Source organism: Mustela lutreola, chromosome 10 (genome assembly GCF_030435805.1).
Source record: "Mustela lutreola isolate mMusLut2 chromosome 10, mMusLut2.pri, whole genome shotgun sequence".
In the NCBI taxonomy this organism is placed as follows: Eukaryota; Metazoa; Chordata; class Mammalia; order Carnivora; family Mustelidae; genus Mustela; species Mustela lutreola.
The window spans coordinates 34886970-34903126 of NC_081299.1; the positions used below are offsets into that span (position 1 = coordinate 34886970).

General features: G+C 41.6%; 1 protein-coding gene across 3 annotated transcripts in view; it reads right to left on the reverse strand.

Annotated features, from left to right (window-relative positions):
• EIF2B3 (eukaryotic translation initiation factor 2B subunit gamma) overlaps positions 1 to 16157 on the reverse strand; it is a 126213-nt gene that overhangs the window by 36447 nt on the left and 73609 nt on the right. For all 3 annotated transcript variants that reach the window (XM_059135381.1, XM_059135380.1, XM_059135382.1), the window contains one exon: positions 9702 to 9791. In XM_059135381.1, the coding sequence (XP_058991364.1) occupies positions 9702 to 9791 (90 nt within the window). The remainder of the gene's footprint in view (positions 1 to 9701; positions 9792 to 16157) is intronic.

Below are 16157 nucleotides of genomic sequence, written 5' to 3' on the forward strand. Positions count from 1 at the left end.
TGGGCATGGGCAACCACACTTTTCCCCTTTCCTTCTAGATACACCTGCCATGTCTCATGAAGGATATACACATCCTTCTAGATACACCTGCCACATCTCATGAATTATAAGCTTCCATGAAATAAGAAATCACAAAAGAGAACAATAGATTTTGGTTATTAGTTATGAACAACTCCACCAAATTAAAGACAAAATAATTGCTATCAATAGGATAAAAGATTAATACCCTAAATAGATACACGTTAAAAAATACTTTTAAATAAGTAAAAATTGGGCGCCTGGATGGCTCAGTGGGTTAAAGCCTCTGCCTTCTGCTCAGGTCATGATCCCAGGGTCCTGGGATCGAGCCTTACATCGGGCTCTCTGCTGAGCGTGGAGCCTGCTTCCCCCTCTCTCTCTCTGCCTGCCTCTCTGCCTACTTCTGATCTCTGTCTGTCAAATAAATAAATAAAATCTTTAAAAAAAAAAAAAGAAGTAAAAATTAAAACAAGATGCGATCTCTCCCCCAATCAAACTAGCAGACTAAAAACAATTTTTTTTTTTTAGGGGTGCCTGGGTGGTTCAGTCAGTTAAGCAACTGCTCAAGTCATGTTCTCAGGGTCCTGGGATCAGCCCCACCACCCCTTCCATCGGGCATCCTCCTGGTTCATGACCTGAACCCAAGGCAGATGCTTAGCCAATGGAACCACAAATAAACTTTTTTTTTTAAAGATTTTATTTATTTAAAAATGAATAAATAGACAGACAGAGAGATAGAGAGCACAAGTAGGCAGAGCAGCAGGCAGAGGGACAGGGAGAAGCAAACTCCCTGCTGAGCAGGGAGCCTGATTCAGGACTTGATCCCAGAACCCTGGCAGCCACTTAACTGACTGAGCCACTCAGGTGTCCCCAAATAAGTAAAATCTTAAAAAAAAAAAAAAATTTTTTTAAAAAGACTTTATGTATTTATTTGAAAGAGTGAGTGAAGGCTGTGGGGGTGAGTCTATGTTGGGGGAGGGAAGAGCAGACTCTGCACTGAGCCCAGGAGCCCAACCTGGTGCTCAATTCCAGGACCCTGAGATCACAACAAGATCACTACCTTGAGCTGAAACCAAGAGTCAGATACTCAAATGACTAAGTCACCCAGGTGCCCCTCAAATGAACAGATTTAAAATAATTCTCATTACCGATAAGGATGTTTTGAGACAGTTACTCTCAAACTATGGGAGTTAGAGTATAAACTAGTAAAATCTTTTCTGAAAAGAAACTAGCAATACATAGAAAAAGTGTTCAAGATATTCATATTATTTGACTCTGTAATTCTATTTCTATAAAGCTATCCAAGGAAAACACATTATGCTCAATAAATATTTGCTGAATACATGAATGAAAATTTCAGATTATAAAAAGGATCTTTGAGGGGCGCCTGGGTGGCACGGTTGGTTGAGTGCCCCACTCTTGGTTTTGGCTCAGGTTATGATCTTAGGGTCGTGAGACTGAGCCCCATGTTGGGCTCTGCGCTGGGTGTGGGAGTCTTTCTCCCTCTCCCTAGTCTCCCTCTTCCTTGTTCTCTCTCTCTCTAAAATAAATAAAGAAATAAATCTTAAAAAAAACCTTTGGGGAAAAAAGTCATTCCTCTTAATGTTATTTATAAAAATAGGGAACAACCAAATATTCAACAATGGAAGAAGAATAATAATACATCTATGTAACAGAATATCATACAGGCAAAACTCTGATTGTAAAGAACATTTTAATGACACAGGAAAATGCTCATGAAATAGTACTGAATAAAGAAAATGAAATGCTCATGTAATAATACTGAATAAAGAAAAAAACAAATTATTTTTATAGAATGATTTCAAGTATGTATATGTATATATAAAAATAAAATAATGGGAAGAAATACACTAAAATGCTCTTAGTTATCACACAGTAGAATTATGGGTAATATTTTGTTTTGATATTTTTTGAATTTTCCAAATCCATAGTCATAAGCCATTCCTTATTTCTTCTTCCCTTACCTTCTGTGGCATCACTCTCTTGATCTGCTCCTATTTCTGATAATTCCTTCCCCTAAAATAGTGGGTGTTTCTTAGTATTTTTCTTTTTTTTTAAAAGATTTTATTTATTTATTTATTTATTTATTTATTTTTTTTAAGATTTTATTTATTTATTTGACAGAGAGAAATCACAAGTAGATGGAGAGGCAGGCAGAGAGAGAGAGAGAGAGGGAAGCAGGCTCCCTGCTGAGCAGAGAGCCCGATGCGGGACTCGATCCCAGGACCCTGAGATCATGACCTGAGCCGAAGGCAGCGGCTTAACCCACTGAGCCACCCAGGCGCCCCCTTATTTATTTTTTTGACAGAGAGAGAGAGATCATGAGTAGGCAGAGAGACAAGCAGAGAGGGAGGGGGAAGCAGGCCCCCTGCTGAGTAGAGAGCCCGATGCGGGACTCTGAGACCACGACCCGAGCTGAAGGCAGAGGCTTAACCCACTGAGCCACCCAGGCGCCCAGTATTTTTCTTTTTGTCTACCATTTTTCTCATGCTATTTATCTCCCTGAGACTGATCATCACTTTGCTGCTTATTCCCAAATGTGGACCCATAGCCAAGACCTCTTCTCCTTTACTTTAGTCTCACAATTCCAACTGTTGGATGGACCCTGCCATTTGGATGACCCAGATACCGTAATTTCAATGTCTAAAACCGAATGCATCATCATTTCCCCAAATCTCTCCTCACCAACATTTGTTATCTTGCTTAGTGATATGAAGATTCATTTAGTCACACAAGCAAAAAATCTAGTAACCACCTGACTCTTCCTTCTTCCTGCACGCTTCACATAACCGTTCACCAAACACTGCTGACTTTTATGCCCTAAATCTCTTTTCAAAAACTGTCAATTTCTTTCTATCTCTATTGCCACAGCTTAGTCTAAGCCGCTGTCATCATTTGTTTGGATTGCTTTAACTGCTTTGAATTGGTCTTCCTCCCTCCAGTCTTACCTCTTGAAATCTGTCCTTCATATTGTAGACAGAATACTCTCTCTAAAGTATAATCTGATCATGTGTCTTATTTCTTCTATCTAACCCTCCATATTGTGGTTTTCCTAAAGTACAAATCTGATCTTACCTCCTTAAATTGAATGTTTAGGATAGTGGTTACTTCTGTGTGTTGTGGGGGATAGTTACTGTCTGGTAGGTAGCATCAGAAGAGCTCCTGGAAATCTGGTAATGTTGTTTCTTGACTAGAGTAGTAGTTATAAGGATGGGTTCACTGCTCTCAAATATCATTTCGCCTTAGAAGTCTTTCATAACACTTCTAGCTTCTGAACTCTCACAGCAAAGAGAATTATATACTATTTTCAAATCCATATCATTTTTTTAAAAGATTTTATTTATTTATTTGACAGAGAGAAATTACAAGTACACTGAGAGGCAGGCAGAGAGAGAGAGAAGGAAGAAGCAGGCTCCCTGCTGAGCAGAGAGCCAGATGCAGAACTCGATCCCAGGACCCTGAGATATGACCTGAGCCGAAGGCAGCGGCTTAACCCACTGAGCCACCCAGGCGCCCCTAAATCCATATCATTTTTGAGTGTAATGTTAGGAAATTAATAGACATCATCTCAAATTCTTACAGCAATCCTCATGGTAGGTATTACTGTCCTTATTTTATAAGAGAGGTAATTAGAGCTTAGAAAGATTAATTTCCTTTCTTTTTTGAGAAATATTTTATTTATTTACTTGTCAGAGAGAGAGAGTGAGCGAGCGAGCATACAGGCAGGCAGAGTGGCAGGCAGAGGCAGAGGGGAAGCAGGCTCCCCACCGAGCAAGGAGACTGATATGGGGTCTCAATACCAAGACGCTGGGATCATGACCTGAGCCGAAGGCAGTCGCTTAACCGACTGAGCCATCCAGGCATACCTAAGTATCTTTCTTAAGGTTACTACAGCTTTATAATTGGCAGAGCTGAGACATACTTCGTATCTATCCCAAAGACCATGACTCTTTCCACTATGCCATAGTAATTAGTACCCTGTTTATTGCAACCGTAGCACTTTCCATAGGATTTATAATTTTTTGCTTATTGTTTATACAGATAGACATGTAGGAAGTGCTAAATAAATATTTATTTGAATGAGTGAATTAGTAAATGTGTAAATGACTGTCATCCCTCTAGGCCAGACAGCTGCCAATACTTTATTCTTCTGATTTTTGGACACTGAAAGTAGAGCTTTCCTTATCTGGAACTGTAATAAACTCTAAATATGTTTTTCTATTATTAATATTACTACCATTAAAAATCCAACATTTGAAAAAACATATGATTATTAGTTCTGCTGAAATCTGATATTTTAGCATTTTGCCTTGGTCTCTGATCAAGTCTTCCCTGTGGCTTCAAGCTTGCAGGGAAGGACTAAAAATTATGTCCATGGCAAAGGAAAACATTTGGCTACTTTTCATTCTGGCTTTTCTGTCTCTGTAAGCAAATCACAAGAACAAATCCTCTAAATATCTTTTACTTCAAGTCAGTCCTTTGAAATATTAGTTAGGAAAGAGGTAGAAGAGGAAACCTACTTTTATAGGGCCTGGAACTCAAGTCTACAGAACACAGTATTAAGGGCTTGGGTTTTCTTGCCTCTTCTTTCAGCTCTTGAAGCAGAGCTCTAATTGGGAGGATATGGTGATTGCTAAGTTAACTCTGTGCTTTGTTTTCAGGCTCCCCCCAACCCCACAAAGTAAATAGATACAATGTGAAATAGTAAACAGGAAATTATTTTAGATTAAAAGGTACTGATTTTATTATTATTTTTTAAAGATTTTATTGATTTATTTGACAGGCAGAGATCACAAGTAAGCAGAGAGGCAGGCAGAGAGAGAGGAAGGGAAGCAGGTTCCCCGTAGAGCAGAGAGCCCGACACGGGGCTCTCCCAGGATCCCAGGACCCTGGGACCATGATTTGAGGGGAAGGCAGAGGCTTTAACCTACTGTGCCACCCAGGCATCCCAAAGGTACTGACTTTAAAGCTAGGTATTTGGCATACAGTATTCTGTGATACCATTTTCCTTTTTAACAAAAACAATGAAAATGGCTATGAGAATAAATTTTCAGTGTGGTGCTAATGGCTTGAGAAAGAAAAACATGTTCACATCCTATAGGATGGAGAGATTGTTTAGGGTTATGTCAATCGAATAAGTACTCAAAGAATATACTTGGGTACTTATTGATGTTTGTTGCTTTGAGTTTTTAAAAATTTATGGTAAGTCCAACTCGCTTTTTAAAAATGTAAAAATGTAAAAACTATTTTTGAAATGTATATTTAATAAAATACATTAATTTTAAATAAAATACAGTTTGATGAGTTTTGTCAAATGTATACTACTATAACTGTTACCCCAAAGGAAGATATCAACCACCCCAGTTCCCTTATGCTTATACCATTATACTACTCTACTATACTCTAATACTACTTACCACATTTTATTGTAATAATTTGTTTAACCTATCCCCCCTCACCCTAAACTGTGAGGAACCTGAAGCAGAAACTTCATGTTTTTATCTTTACTACCTAGCAACGCAGTGCCTGAAACACCGTGGGTGATCAATTAAAAGTTAATTTGAGTTCTTAGTGTGCACCAACTACTGTTCTCAGCTCTTTTTCTAATTTCAATTTTATTTTTTAATTTAATTAATTTTTTAAAAAGAGATTTTATTTATTTATTTGACAGAGACAGACACACCAAGAGAGGGAACACAAGCAGGGGGAGTGGCAGAGGAAGAAGCAGGCTACCCGCTGAGCAGGGAGCCCCATATGGGACTCGATCCCAGGACCCTGGGATCATGACCTGAGCTGAAGGCAGACGATTAACGACTGAGTCACCCAAGTGCCCCTCAATTTTATTTTTTTAAGTAGCCTCCACACCCAGGGTAGAGCCCAACATGGGACTTGAACTTATGACCCCGAGATCAAGACCTAAGCTGAGATCAAGAGCTGGACGCTTAACCAACTGACCCACAGAGGTGCCCCTGCTCTCAGCTCTTTACAAGTATTTTCAACAACAACCATATGGGTCAGGTACTATTATTCCCAATTTTCAGATGAGAAAAGTGAGGTTTAGAAAATCAGACACCCATCCAAGGTCACACAGCTCAGTTACTAAACTTCTCTTGTCAAAGGCAGTGCAGGTTTTCTTTTCTCCATAGCTTTCCCTATAGCTTTTCTACTTGGTCAACTACAGAAAACCTCATCTCTTCTTCCACTACTGGTATTACTGATGTATTTATCACATTTCTTTGGCTGTCTGAACTATCATCACATCTCTTCTCACACCATTCACCAAGCATATATTAAGTGAGTTAGCAGCAATCCAGGTAGGTATCTAATCTCAAAAGAATTTGGGTAGAAGACATTAACATGTAAACATCTGAAAAATAAAAATGATCCCCTGCCCCAAAAAACCACAGGGCAAATACGTTGTCGTCTACAAGTTAAAGACAGTGGGGGATTGCTAAAGTATCCTTTCTTGAAGTAGTGCCTGCCAGGTTTACTCTTCCCTTCCATCCCTAAAGGAGTCATCATTTTATAACCAGATAATTATAAGCTTCCTAGTTACCTTGAAGGAGTCTCCTTCTCATCCAGCATGGTCTATGTTCTCCTGCCAGGTAGTACCACTGCTCATTCCAAAAAGGACTATTCTGTTTGAAGATCTGTATCTCCCTGTTAAGCTTTCAAAGCATTCTACATGCTGCTCCCACCAAACTATTCAATCCCATGTCCCACAACTTTGAGACAAGACCTCCACTATTCCAGCTAGGAAGGAATAAAGAATATCTTGAGTACTATTCTCATTTGTCCTGTTTTTTTCCTAATACATTGAACTTTATCACTTTTCAAATACAATGCCTTTAATCCCAATGATTCTGACAGGTGTAGGGTAGATGGGGGTAATGAAGAGATAAGGGTCTCTTTAACAGATCCTGAGATGGGGAGGTTGTCTGAGCAGAGGCTCTGTACCATTCTCTGTTGCAGCAGGCTCTGGGAAAGTCCCATTCGAAAGAGCTTCTGGCTATGAGCCACAGACTCACCAAATTAAGGCTTGTCCTTAAGGCACAGAGCACTGCACTACACTTGCCAGGTGTGGGAACAGCTACCTGGTGGCCAGATGAGTTACAAAGGAGCTACAGCAGCGAGGATGAAGCTAGCTCTGGTGCAAAATTGTCTACATATCCCAGCATCAAAAGCTAAAATCCCATTAGGTAGTATTAAGGAGCACTGTTAGTTGTTTCTTTTTAAGGTGTGATAATGGCATTGAGGTATTTGATTAAAAGATAAAAAGACTTTATATTCTACAGATACATACACAGATATTTATAGATAATAACAATTGAAATAATTACATATGAAATTACATCATAATGACCTGCTTTAAAATAATCTGGCATGACAGTGAAGAGATGGGTGGTAGCACATACAAAACAAGACTGGCCATGAACTGATACTTGTCAAAGCTGTGTGGTGGATACAGGGGACTTCATGACTTTCTCTACTTTTTCTACCACCACTGCATTCTCTCCCAACACACCACAGGGCCTACTTCACAGGGCTTTGTTTTCACTTGAGAAAAAACATGCCCTTAAAGGCCAAGAGTGAACTTCATTTTTGGAATACAGATAGCCCAGACTGGTGACTCGAAAACAGGTCCCGGAATTAATGTCTAATCTTGGTGCAAGTTTCCTTGCTATTTAAAAAGCAAAGTCCCGGGCGCCTGGGTGGCTCAGTGGGTTAAGCCACTGCCTTCGGCTCAGGTCATGATCTCAGGGTCCTGGGATCGAGTCCCACATCGGGCTCTCTGCTCAGCGGGGAGCCTGCTTCCTCCTCTCTCTCTCTCTGCCTGCCTCTCTGCCTACTTGTGATCTCTCTCTGTCAAATAAATAAATAAAATCTTAAAAAAAAATAAAAAAATAAAAAATAAAATAAAAAGCAAAGTCCCGGGACGCCTGGGTGGCTCAGTTGGTTGAGCAGCTGCCTTTGGCTCAGGTCATGATCCCGGCGTCCTGGGATCGAGTCCCACATCAGGCTCCTTGCTCAGCAGGGAGGCCTGCTTCTCCCTCTGCCTTTGCCTGCCATTCTGTCTGCCTGTGCTCGCTCTCCCCCCCCCCTCTGATAAATAAATAAAATCTTAAAAAAAAAAAAAAAAAGCAAAGTCCAGTAATTTACCCTGGAGCTTAGGCTGCAAATTTCCTGAGGGCAGGGCCCATGTCTGCTTATTTACCATTGAGCCCGCAGCCCATCTAGAACAATGCCTGCCTCATCACAGATGCTTAATAAATATTTATTGATCAAACAATAAAACAGAATTATAAGTCAGAGGGGATCAAGGCAAAAGGGTGTCCTAGGGTGGGGAAATAGAGAAATAACAATCGCTAGAAAAGTTTTCCAGGAGTCCAAATAACTTCTTTTGCCATTGGTTCTACACGGGTCTTCGGTGGGCGGGGATGTTAGCAGGTGTAGTCAGGAGTTGAGGGTTAGGATGCTGTAAGAAATAGACTGGGGCACAGAGGAACACTTCCCCTTCCCCTATCGTAATATTCCTGTATATATCTAAGTCTATCAGCTGAGGCCATGCTAGCATTTTTTTTTTTTTTTATATTTTATTTATTTATTTGACAGAGAGAAATCACAAGTAGATGGAGAGGCAGGCAGAGAGAGAGAGAGAGAGAGAGGGAAGCGGGCTCCCTGCTGAGCAGAGAGCCCGATGCGGGACTCGATCCCAGGACCCTGAGATCATGACCTGAGCCGAAGGCAGCGGCTTAACCCACTGAGCCACTCAGGCGCCCGCCATGCTAGCATTTAAACTCCGGTTCTCAGACTATCTTCCTCAGCTGATCTGAGGAACTTGCTGCTGTGACACCAGCCCACTTGCTTTTCAGTCTACCAGTGCTATTCAAGGTAGAAACTTATCCAGCAGTCATCGAGGGAGACTGGCTGCTCCTCTTCTTAACCATATAGTTACTGAATCTTTTCCTACCTGTTCTTCTGAGGACTCTTGTTGTGTTTACTATAAAAAAATCCTTGAGATCAGCCTCAGAGGAGGTTTTTTCCTCTGGAAACCCAAGTCCTGTGATCTGTCAGACACAATCTCTGTAAAGTATTTAAGGCCCACAATTCTGTTCTCAAAGCAAAATCAGAGAAAGTACCAAATTTTGTTTCTCTGCATTCATTAAAGTCCATTTGGTGAGGTGGCCTTTGCCAAAATTGGAAGGAAACTTTTTTCCCCTCCTCTTGGGTAAGTCTCTGAACCTTTGCTAAGAGGGCCCACATATAAGATAATTGCTAAGGGGAGGATGCCTGCTTGGAGACAAAACAGCACTAGAGTTATTAGGGAGCTCAACCCTGTGGAAGGAAGAAGAGCCTGGAAGAGCCTATGAAAGAGGCATCATAGTTACTATTAGTTTTACAAAAATATTTTGTTGGGTTATTACTCAAGCCCCAAAAATACAAGCAGGGGACTCTGTGATACAGACAAAGCAACAGTATGTTGGTAACACGATTTCATTTTTAAACGAAGGTGAGGACCGGCTATTATTTAATATAAACCAGCTATCTAACATGATCAAGGTTTAGAACTATTAAATAAGAACATGATTAAGGTTTAGAACTATTAAATAAGAACCAAAGTAGTTAAAACTGTGAGTTTGAATCCACCCCCTCTTTCTTACTTATTTTCCATTAGGAAGTCCACAACGTATTTTTTCAAGCAGTAGAGATGGGCGTCCACAAGGCCTGTGTGGAAATGTATTCTAGGGTGCCTGCAAAAACAATCAGAGAGAAGGGGCTCACAATCAAGTAACATGGGTTCTATCCTATTTTTAGGTAGTAGGCATTAAAAGGTTTTTAAGAGTCAAAGCCATGATCCCCCACTGATCTCCTCCTCTGGGGAGACCAAGATGGTGGATACCGGTACTGATTCTACCACAGAAAAGGTTTTCTTTTTATAGAAACCCTACCTCATACTCTATCAGGCCTTTAGGTGAACCATCAAATCACTGAGAAGTCATCTTCTTCCATCACAAACTTCTACTCACAATTCCTTTTTTTTTTTTTTTAAAGATTTATTTTAGAGAAAAAGCGGGTGTGAGAGCCCAAGCTGGGGGGAAGGGTGGAACAGGAGAATCCTGAAGCAGTTTCTGAGTACAGAGCGTAACACAGGACTTGATCCGAGGACCCTAAGATTATAACCTGAGCCCAAATCAAGAGTAGGCTACTTAATCCTCACAATTCTTACAACTAACATTTTCCTGCTTTTACTCTAACTGCCCTACTTCCTGCAGGCCATATACTTCAGTCATGCTTTCCTCCAGGATTTGGCATGTATCACTCCATTTTCACAGAAGATGAGGTAAAATTCTGTGAACACTTAACTCCCTACTCTTACATATTCATCAGGATTTGTCCCAGATATAGCTCCTCCAGGAAACCTTCCCTGACAATCCAAGTTTACACCCCCACAGTGCTTGGTGCCCACCTCTATCAGATAAGTTATCATCCAGTAAGTAACAGCCTACTTCTTGGTTCTCCCCGCTAGATTGGGAGTTCTCTGAGGGAGATAGCATTAGATAGCTATAAAGATAGCCTTAGCTATCTAAGGCTATCTTTATAGCCTTAGCACTTAGCATTATACCTGACACAGAGAATGTATTTAATAAATAGCTATTGAATAAACAAACACATGAATGAATCTGGCCAAATTAAGGCCTCCTGCTTAGTTGCTATCTATTTTATTTCAAGATTTTATTTATTTATTTGACAGAGATCACAAGTAGGCAGAGAGGCAGGCAGAAAGAGAAAGAGAGAGGAGGACGCAGGCTCCCTGCCGAGCAAGAGAGCCCCATGCAGGGATCGATCCCAACACACTGGGATCGTGACCTGAGCTGAAGGCAGAGGCTTTAACCCATTGAGGCACCCAGGAGCTCCTAGATCTTTTTTTTTTTTTTTTTTAAGATTTTATTTATTTATTTGACAGACAGAGATCACAAGTAGGCAGAGAGGCAGGCAGAAAGAGAGGGAAGCAGGCTCCGTGCCGAGCAGAGAGCCCGATGTGGTACTCGATCCCAGGACCCTGAGATCATGACCTGAGCCGAAGGCACTGGCTTAATCCACTGAACCACCCAGGCACCCTCCTAGATCTTTTTTTAAAAAGATTTTATTTATTTATTTGACAGAGAGAGATACAGCGAGAGAGGGAACACAAACAGGAGAAATGGGACAGGGAGAAGCAGGCCTACCCCAATGTGAGGCTCAATCCCAGGACCCTGGGACACAGAACTGGACCAGCCAAAGGCAGATGCTTAATGACCGAGCCACCCAGGAGAGCACCCCCCCCCCCCCATTTTTAGGTTCTTGAGTACCAAGAAGTTCTTGAGGAAACAGAATTTTACAAATGTGAATGTGGTTACTTTGTGTTGCCAGGGTTTCACCTGAAGTCCACATCCTAGGGGTGCCTGGGTGGCTCAGTTGGTTAAATTGTCTATTTTGGGCTCCCTGTCATGATCCCAGAGTCCTGGGATTGAGCCCTCCACTGGGCTCCTTGCTCAGTGAGAAGTCTGCTTCTCTCTCTTGCCCCCTCCTCTGTGCAAGCTCTTTCTCTCTCTCAAATAAATAAATAAAATTAAAAAAAAAAAATGAAGTCCACACCTGATAATCCTTTCCCACTTGATCTAGCCAATTTATTTTTTATTTTTATTTGTTCTAAAGATTTTGTTTATTTATTTGACAGACAGAGATCACAAGTAGGCAGAGAGGCAGGCAGAGAGAGAGGAAGGGAAGCAGGCTTCCTGCTGAGCAGAAAGCCCGATGTGGAGCTCGATTTTAGGACCCTTAGATCATCCTAAGATCATGACCGAGTCAAAAGCAGAGGCTTAACCCACTGAGCCACCCAGGTGCCCCTTATCTAGCCAATTTAGAAAGTTAAACTCTCCTGTCTGTCCCTTGGTTTATGAAGTCCTTGAATCATTCAACACACTCTACCTATATTATTTAATCCTCATAACTATGTCACAAGGTAGATATTTTATCTTATTTTTATAGCTGAGATCAACTTTTATTATACACATAGGAAAGGAGTAACTTCAGAGTTTTAATAAATAGGGTGGCTCAGTTGGTTAAGCGTGTGCCTCCAGGCTGAGGTAACGATCTTGGCCTCAGGCTGGGGCAACGATCTTGGCCTCAGGCTGGGGCCTGCTCAGCGGAGAGTCTGCACGCCCTTTACCCCTCTCCCTGCTCTGACCTCTCTCCCTCTCAAACAAACGAAATTTTAAAAAGGAAAAAATTTTAAAAAAAGAAAAAAAGTTTGATTACGGACGTCTGGGTGGCTCAGTCAGTTAAGCGGCTGCCTTCGGCTCCGGTCATGATCCCAGGGTCTTGGGATTAAGTCCTGCACTGGGGCTCCTTGCTCCTCAGGGAGTCAGAAATCACAGACAGAGATCACAAGTAGGCAGAGAGGCAGGCATAGAGAGAGGAGGAAGCAGGCTCCCTGCTGAGCAGAGAGCCCCATGCGGGGCTCGATCCCAGGACCCTGGGACCATGACCCGAAGGCAGAGGCTTTAACCCACTGAGCCACACAGGTGCCCCAATAAATAAAATCTTTTAAACAAAAGTTTGAATAATTATCTTCTAAACTGTTATCAATCTCTAGCATATATGGTAGTAACATTCATACAGCACCTTATAATTTACAAATGTTTTTTAGCTTTTTACTCTCATCCCTTAAAGGAGGTAAAACAACAACAAAAAATTCTCCCATTTCAAAGAAACATTCCAAAAATTTAGCTTGTATATTCATACTAGAGATTTAACTACAAATGTGGAATATAATGAAGGAACAGAGATGGCAGATTCAGAGATTTTTTTCTTTTCTTTCAGATTAAATTTATAGTGAATGTAAACCTTGGGACTGGAGACTAATGGCATTTAAATTGTCAAGAAGGTGGTTTCCTTACTTTATTTTATAGTCTTGAATGACAACAGAAATAAGGACTGAGTTTTTATTTTTTTATTTTTTTTTTTTTATTTTATTTTTTTTTTTTTTAAAGATTTTATTTATTTATTTGACAGAGAGAACTCACAAGTAGATGGAGAGGCAGGCAGAGAGAGAGAGAGAGGGAAGCAGGCTCCCTGCCGAGCAGAGAGCCCGATGCGGGACTCGATCCCAGGACCCTGAGATCATGACCTGAGCCGAAGGCAGCGGCTTAACCCACTGAGCCACCCAGGCGCCCCAGGACTGAGTTTTTAAAATTAAATTTTATTTTATTTATTTAGTTTTAAAGATTTTATTTGACAGAGAGAAATCACAAGTAAGCAGAGAGGCAGGCAGAGAGAGAGAGAGAGAGAGAGAGGAGGAAGCAGGCTCCCCACTGAGCAGAGAACCCGATGTGGGGCTCGATCCCAGGACCCTGAGATCATTACCTGAGCCGAAGGCCAAGGCTTTAACCCACTGAGCCACCCAGGCATCCCAAAAATTTACTTTATTTTTTATTTTTCGATTTACTTATTTATTTAGAGAGAGAGAGAGCATGCAAGTGAGGGGAGAGGCAGAGGGAGAGAGTGAATCTAAAGCAGATTCCCCGCTGAGTGTGGAGTCAGACACAGGGGCTAGATCTCAGGACCCTGAAACCATGACTTGAGCCAAAATCAAGAATTGACACCTGGGACGCCTGGGTGGCTCAGCATGGGGCTCCTTGCTCAGTGGGGAGCCTGTTTCTCCCTCTGCCTGCCACTTCCCCTGCTTGTGCTCTCTTTCTCTGTGACAAAATATTAAAAAAAAAAAAAAGAAAGAAAGAAAGAAGAGTTGACACTTAACCAACTCAACCCCCCACGTGCCCCCCAGAAGCACAATTTTTTGAAGTTTTTAATTTTAATTCCAGTATAGTTAACATACAGTGTTATATCATTTTCAGGTGTACAATACAGTGATTCAACAATTCTATCCATTACTCAGTGCTCCTCACAAGTGTGCTCTTTAATCCCCACCACCCATTTCACCCATCCCCCGCCCCCCAGCTCCCCTCTGGTAACCATCAGTTTGTTTATTGAAGTGTAATTTATATACCATAAAATTCACGTGTTTTGGGACGCCTGGGTGGCTCAGTTGGTTAAGCAGCTGCCTTCAGCTCAGGTCATGATCCCAGCGTCCTGGGATTGAGTCCCACATCGGGCTCCTTGCTTGGCAGGGAGCCTGCTTTTCCCTCTGCCTCTGCCTGCCACTCTGTATGCCTGTGCTCACTCTCGCTCCTCTCTCTCTGACAAATAAATAAAATCTTAAAAAAAAAAAAATTCACGTGTTTTAGGTGTACAATTGAATTGTTTTTAGAAAATCTGTACAGCGATACAACTACCACCACAATCCAGTTACAGAACATTTCTATCATTCAAATAAAATCTTAACATGACAATACAACCAATCAATTCCCCTTTCTCACCCTCAGTTTCAGACAATCACCCATCTGCCTTTTGTTTCTACAGATCCGCCTTTTCTCTTTTTGATTATAGCCATTCTAGTGGGTGTGAAGTGGTATTTCACTACAGTTTATTATTATTATGTTTTTTTTTAAAGATTTTATTTATTTATTTGACAGAGAGAGATCACAAGTAGGCAGAGAGGCAGAGAGAGAGGAGGAAGCAGGCTCCCTGCTGAGCAGAGAGCCCGATGCGGGACTCGATCCCAGGACCCTGAGATCATGACCTGAGCAGAAGGCAGCGGCTTAACCCACTGAGCCACCCAGGCGCCCCCAGTTTATTATTTTTTTAAAAGATTTTTTACTTATTTATTTGGGAGACAGAAATCACAAGTAGGCAGAGAGAGAGAGAGAGGAGAGGAAGCAGGCTCCCTGCAGAGCAGAGAGCCTGATGTGGGGGCTCCATCCCAGGACCCTGGGATCATGACCTGAGCCGAAGGCAGAGGCTTTAACCCACTGAGCCACCCAGGTGCCTTTCACTACAGTTTAAATCTGCATTTCTCTAGTGATTAATGGCATTGAGAACTGTTTCATGTGCTTATTAGCCATTTGTACATATGTATTTATTTATAAAAATATTTTATTTATTTGTCAGAGAGAGAGAGAGAGCACAAGCAGGGAGAGCCGCAGGCAGAGCAGGCAGAAGGAGAAGCAGACTCTCCTACCCAACAAGGACTCAATCCCAGGACCCCAGGATCATGACCTGAGCAGTATGAAGACACATGACTTGACTAAGCCACCCTGTACATCTTGTTTTAAAAAGATTGATTGATTGACTGATTTTAGAGCACAAGCTCACTTAACATTCATCAGCAGCAGGGGTGGGGGGTGAGGGTCAGGTGAGGAAGAGATAAAATCTTAAGCTGGCTCCATGGCAAGCACAAGCCTGATATGGGGCCAGATCGCATGATCCTGAAATCATAACCTGAGCCAAAATCAAGAGTCAGAAGCTTAACCGACTGGGCCACCCATTTGCCCCTAGACTGGTTATCTTTGCTTTAAACATAATTATTTTTAAAAGTTCCTTTTTGGGAAGCCTAGGTGGCTCGGTCGGTTAAGCCTCTGCCTTTGGCTCAGGTCATGATCCTTTGGCTTCAAAGGCAGAGGCTTAACCGACTGAACTACCAGGTGCTCCTGCAGCAGTCTTTTCTTATTATCCCAGATTTTGTATAATGAAAATCTCTGTCACCAAATCAAGTATGGTATTTCATGACTATAAGGATGATAATCACTAGCAGAAGGATGGAGAGAAGAATTAAATCCTAACGGGATTTAAATCCTAAAGGAAAATCCTAACGGGATTCTTTTAACTTTGTAATATTTTCTTGCATGCTATCAATAATTTTATTTGCTTGATTCTGAAAATGCTTAATTTCATCATTTCTAGGTGCAAATCTTGGTCCAGATGATCCCCTGAGAAAAAAGTCCTCTTCTTCATCTGAATCATCTTCCAAAAGATTTCTCTTTTCACTTTGCACAGAACCAGTGACATCATCATCATTTAGGTGATGCTTGAACTTGGGAGGCATACTTTCTACTCGATGAGTATTCTTCTGTTTCCTGGCAGAGTAAGTATTCACCACCTGGTCCTCTGGGGAGCTCTGGGCAGTTCTTCAGGGTGGGAAGGGGAAGGAGTGGGAAGGGCAGGAAGAAAGCAAGGAA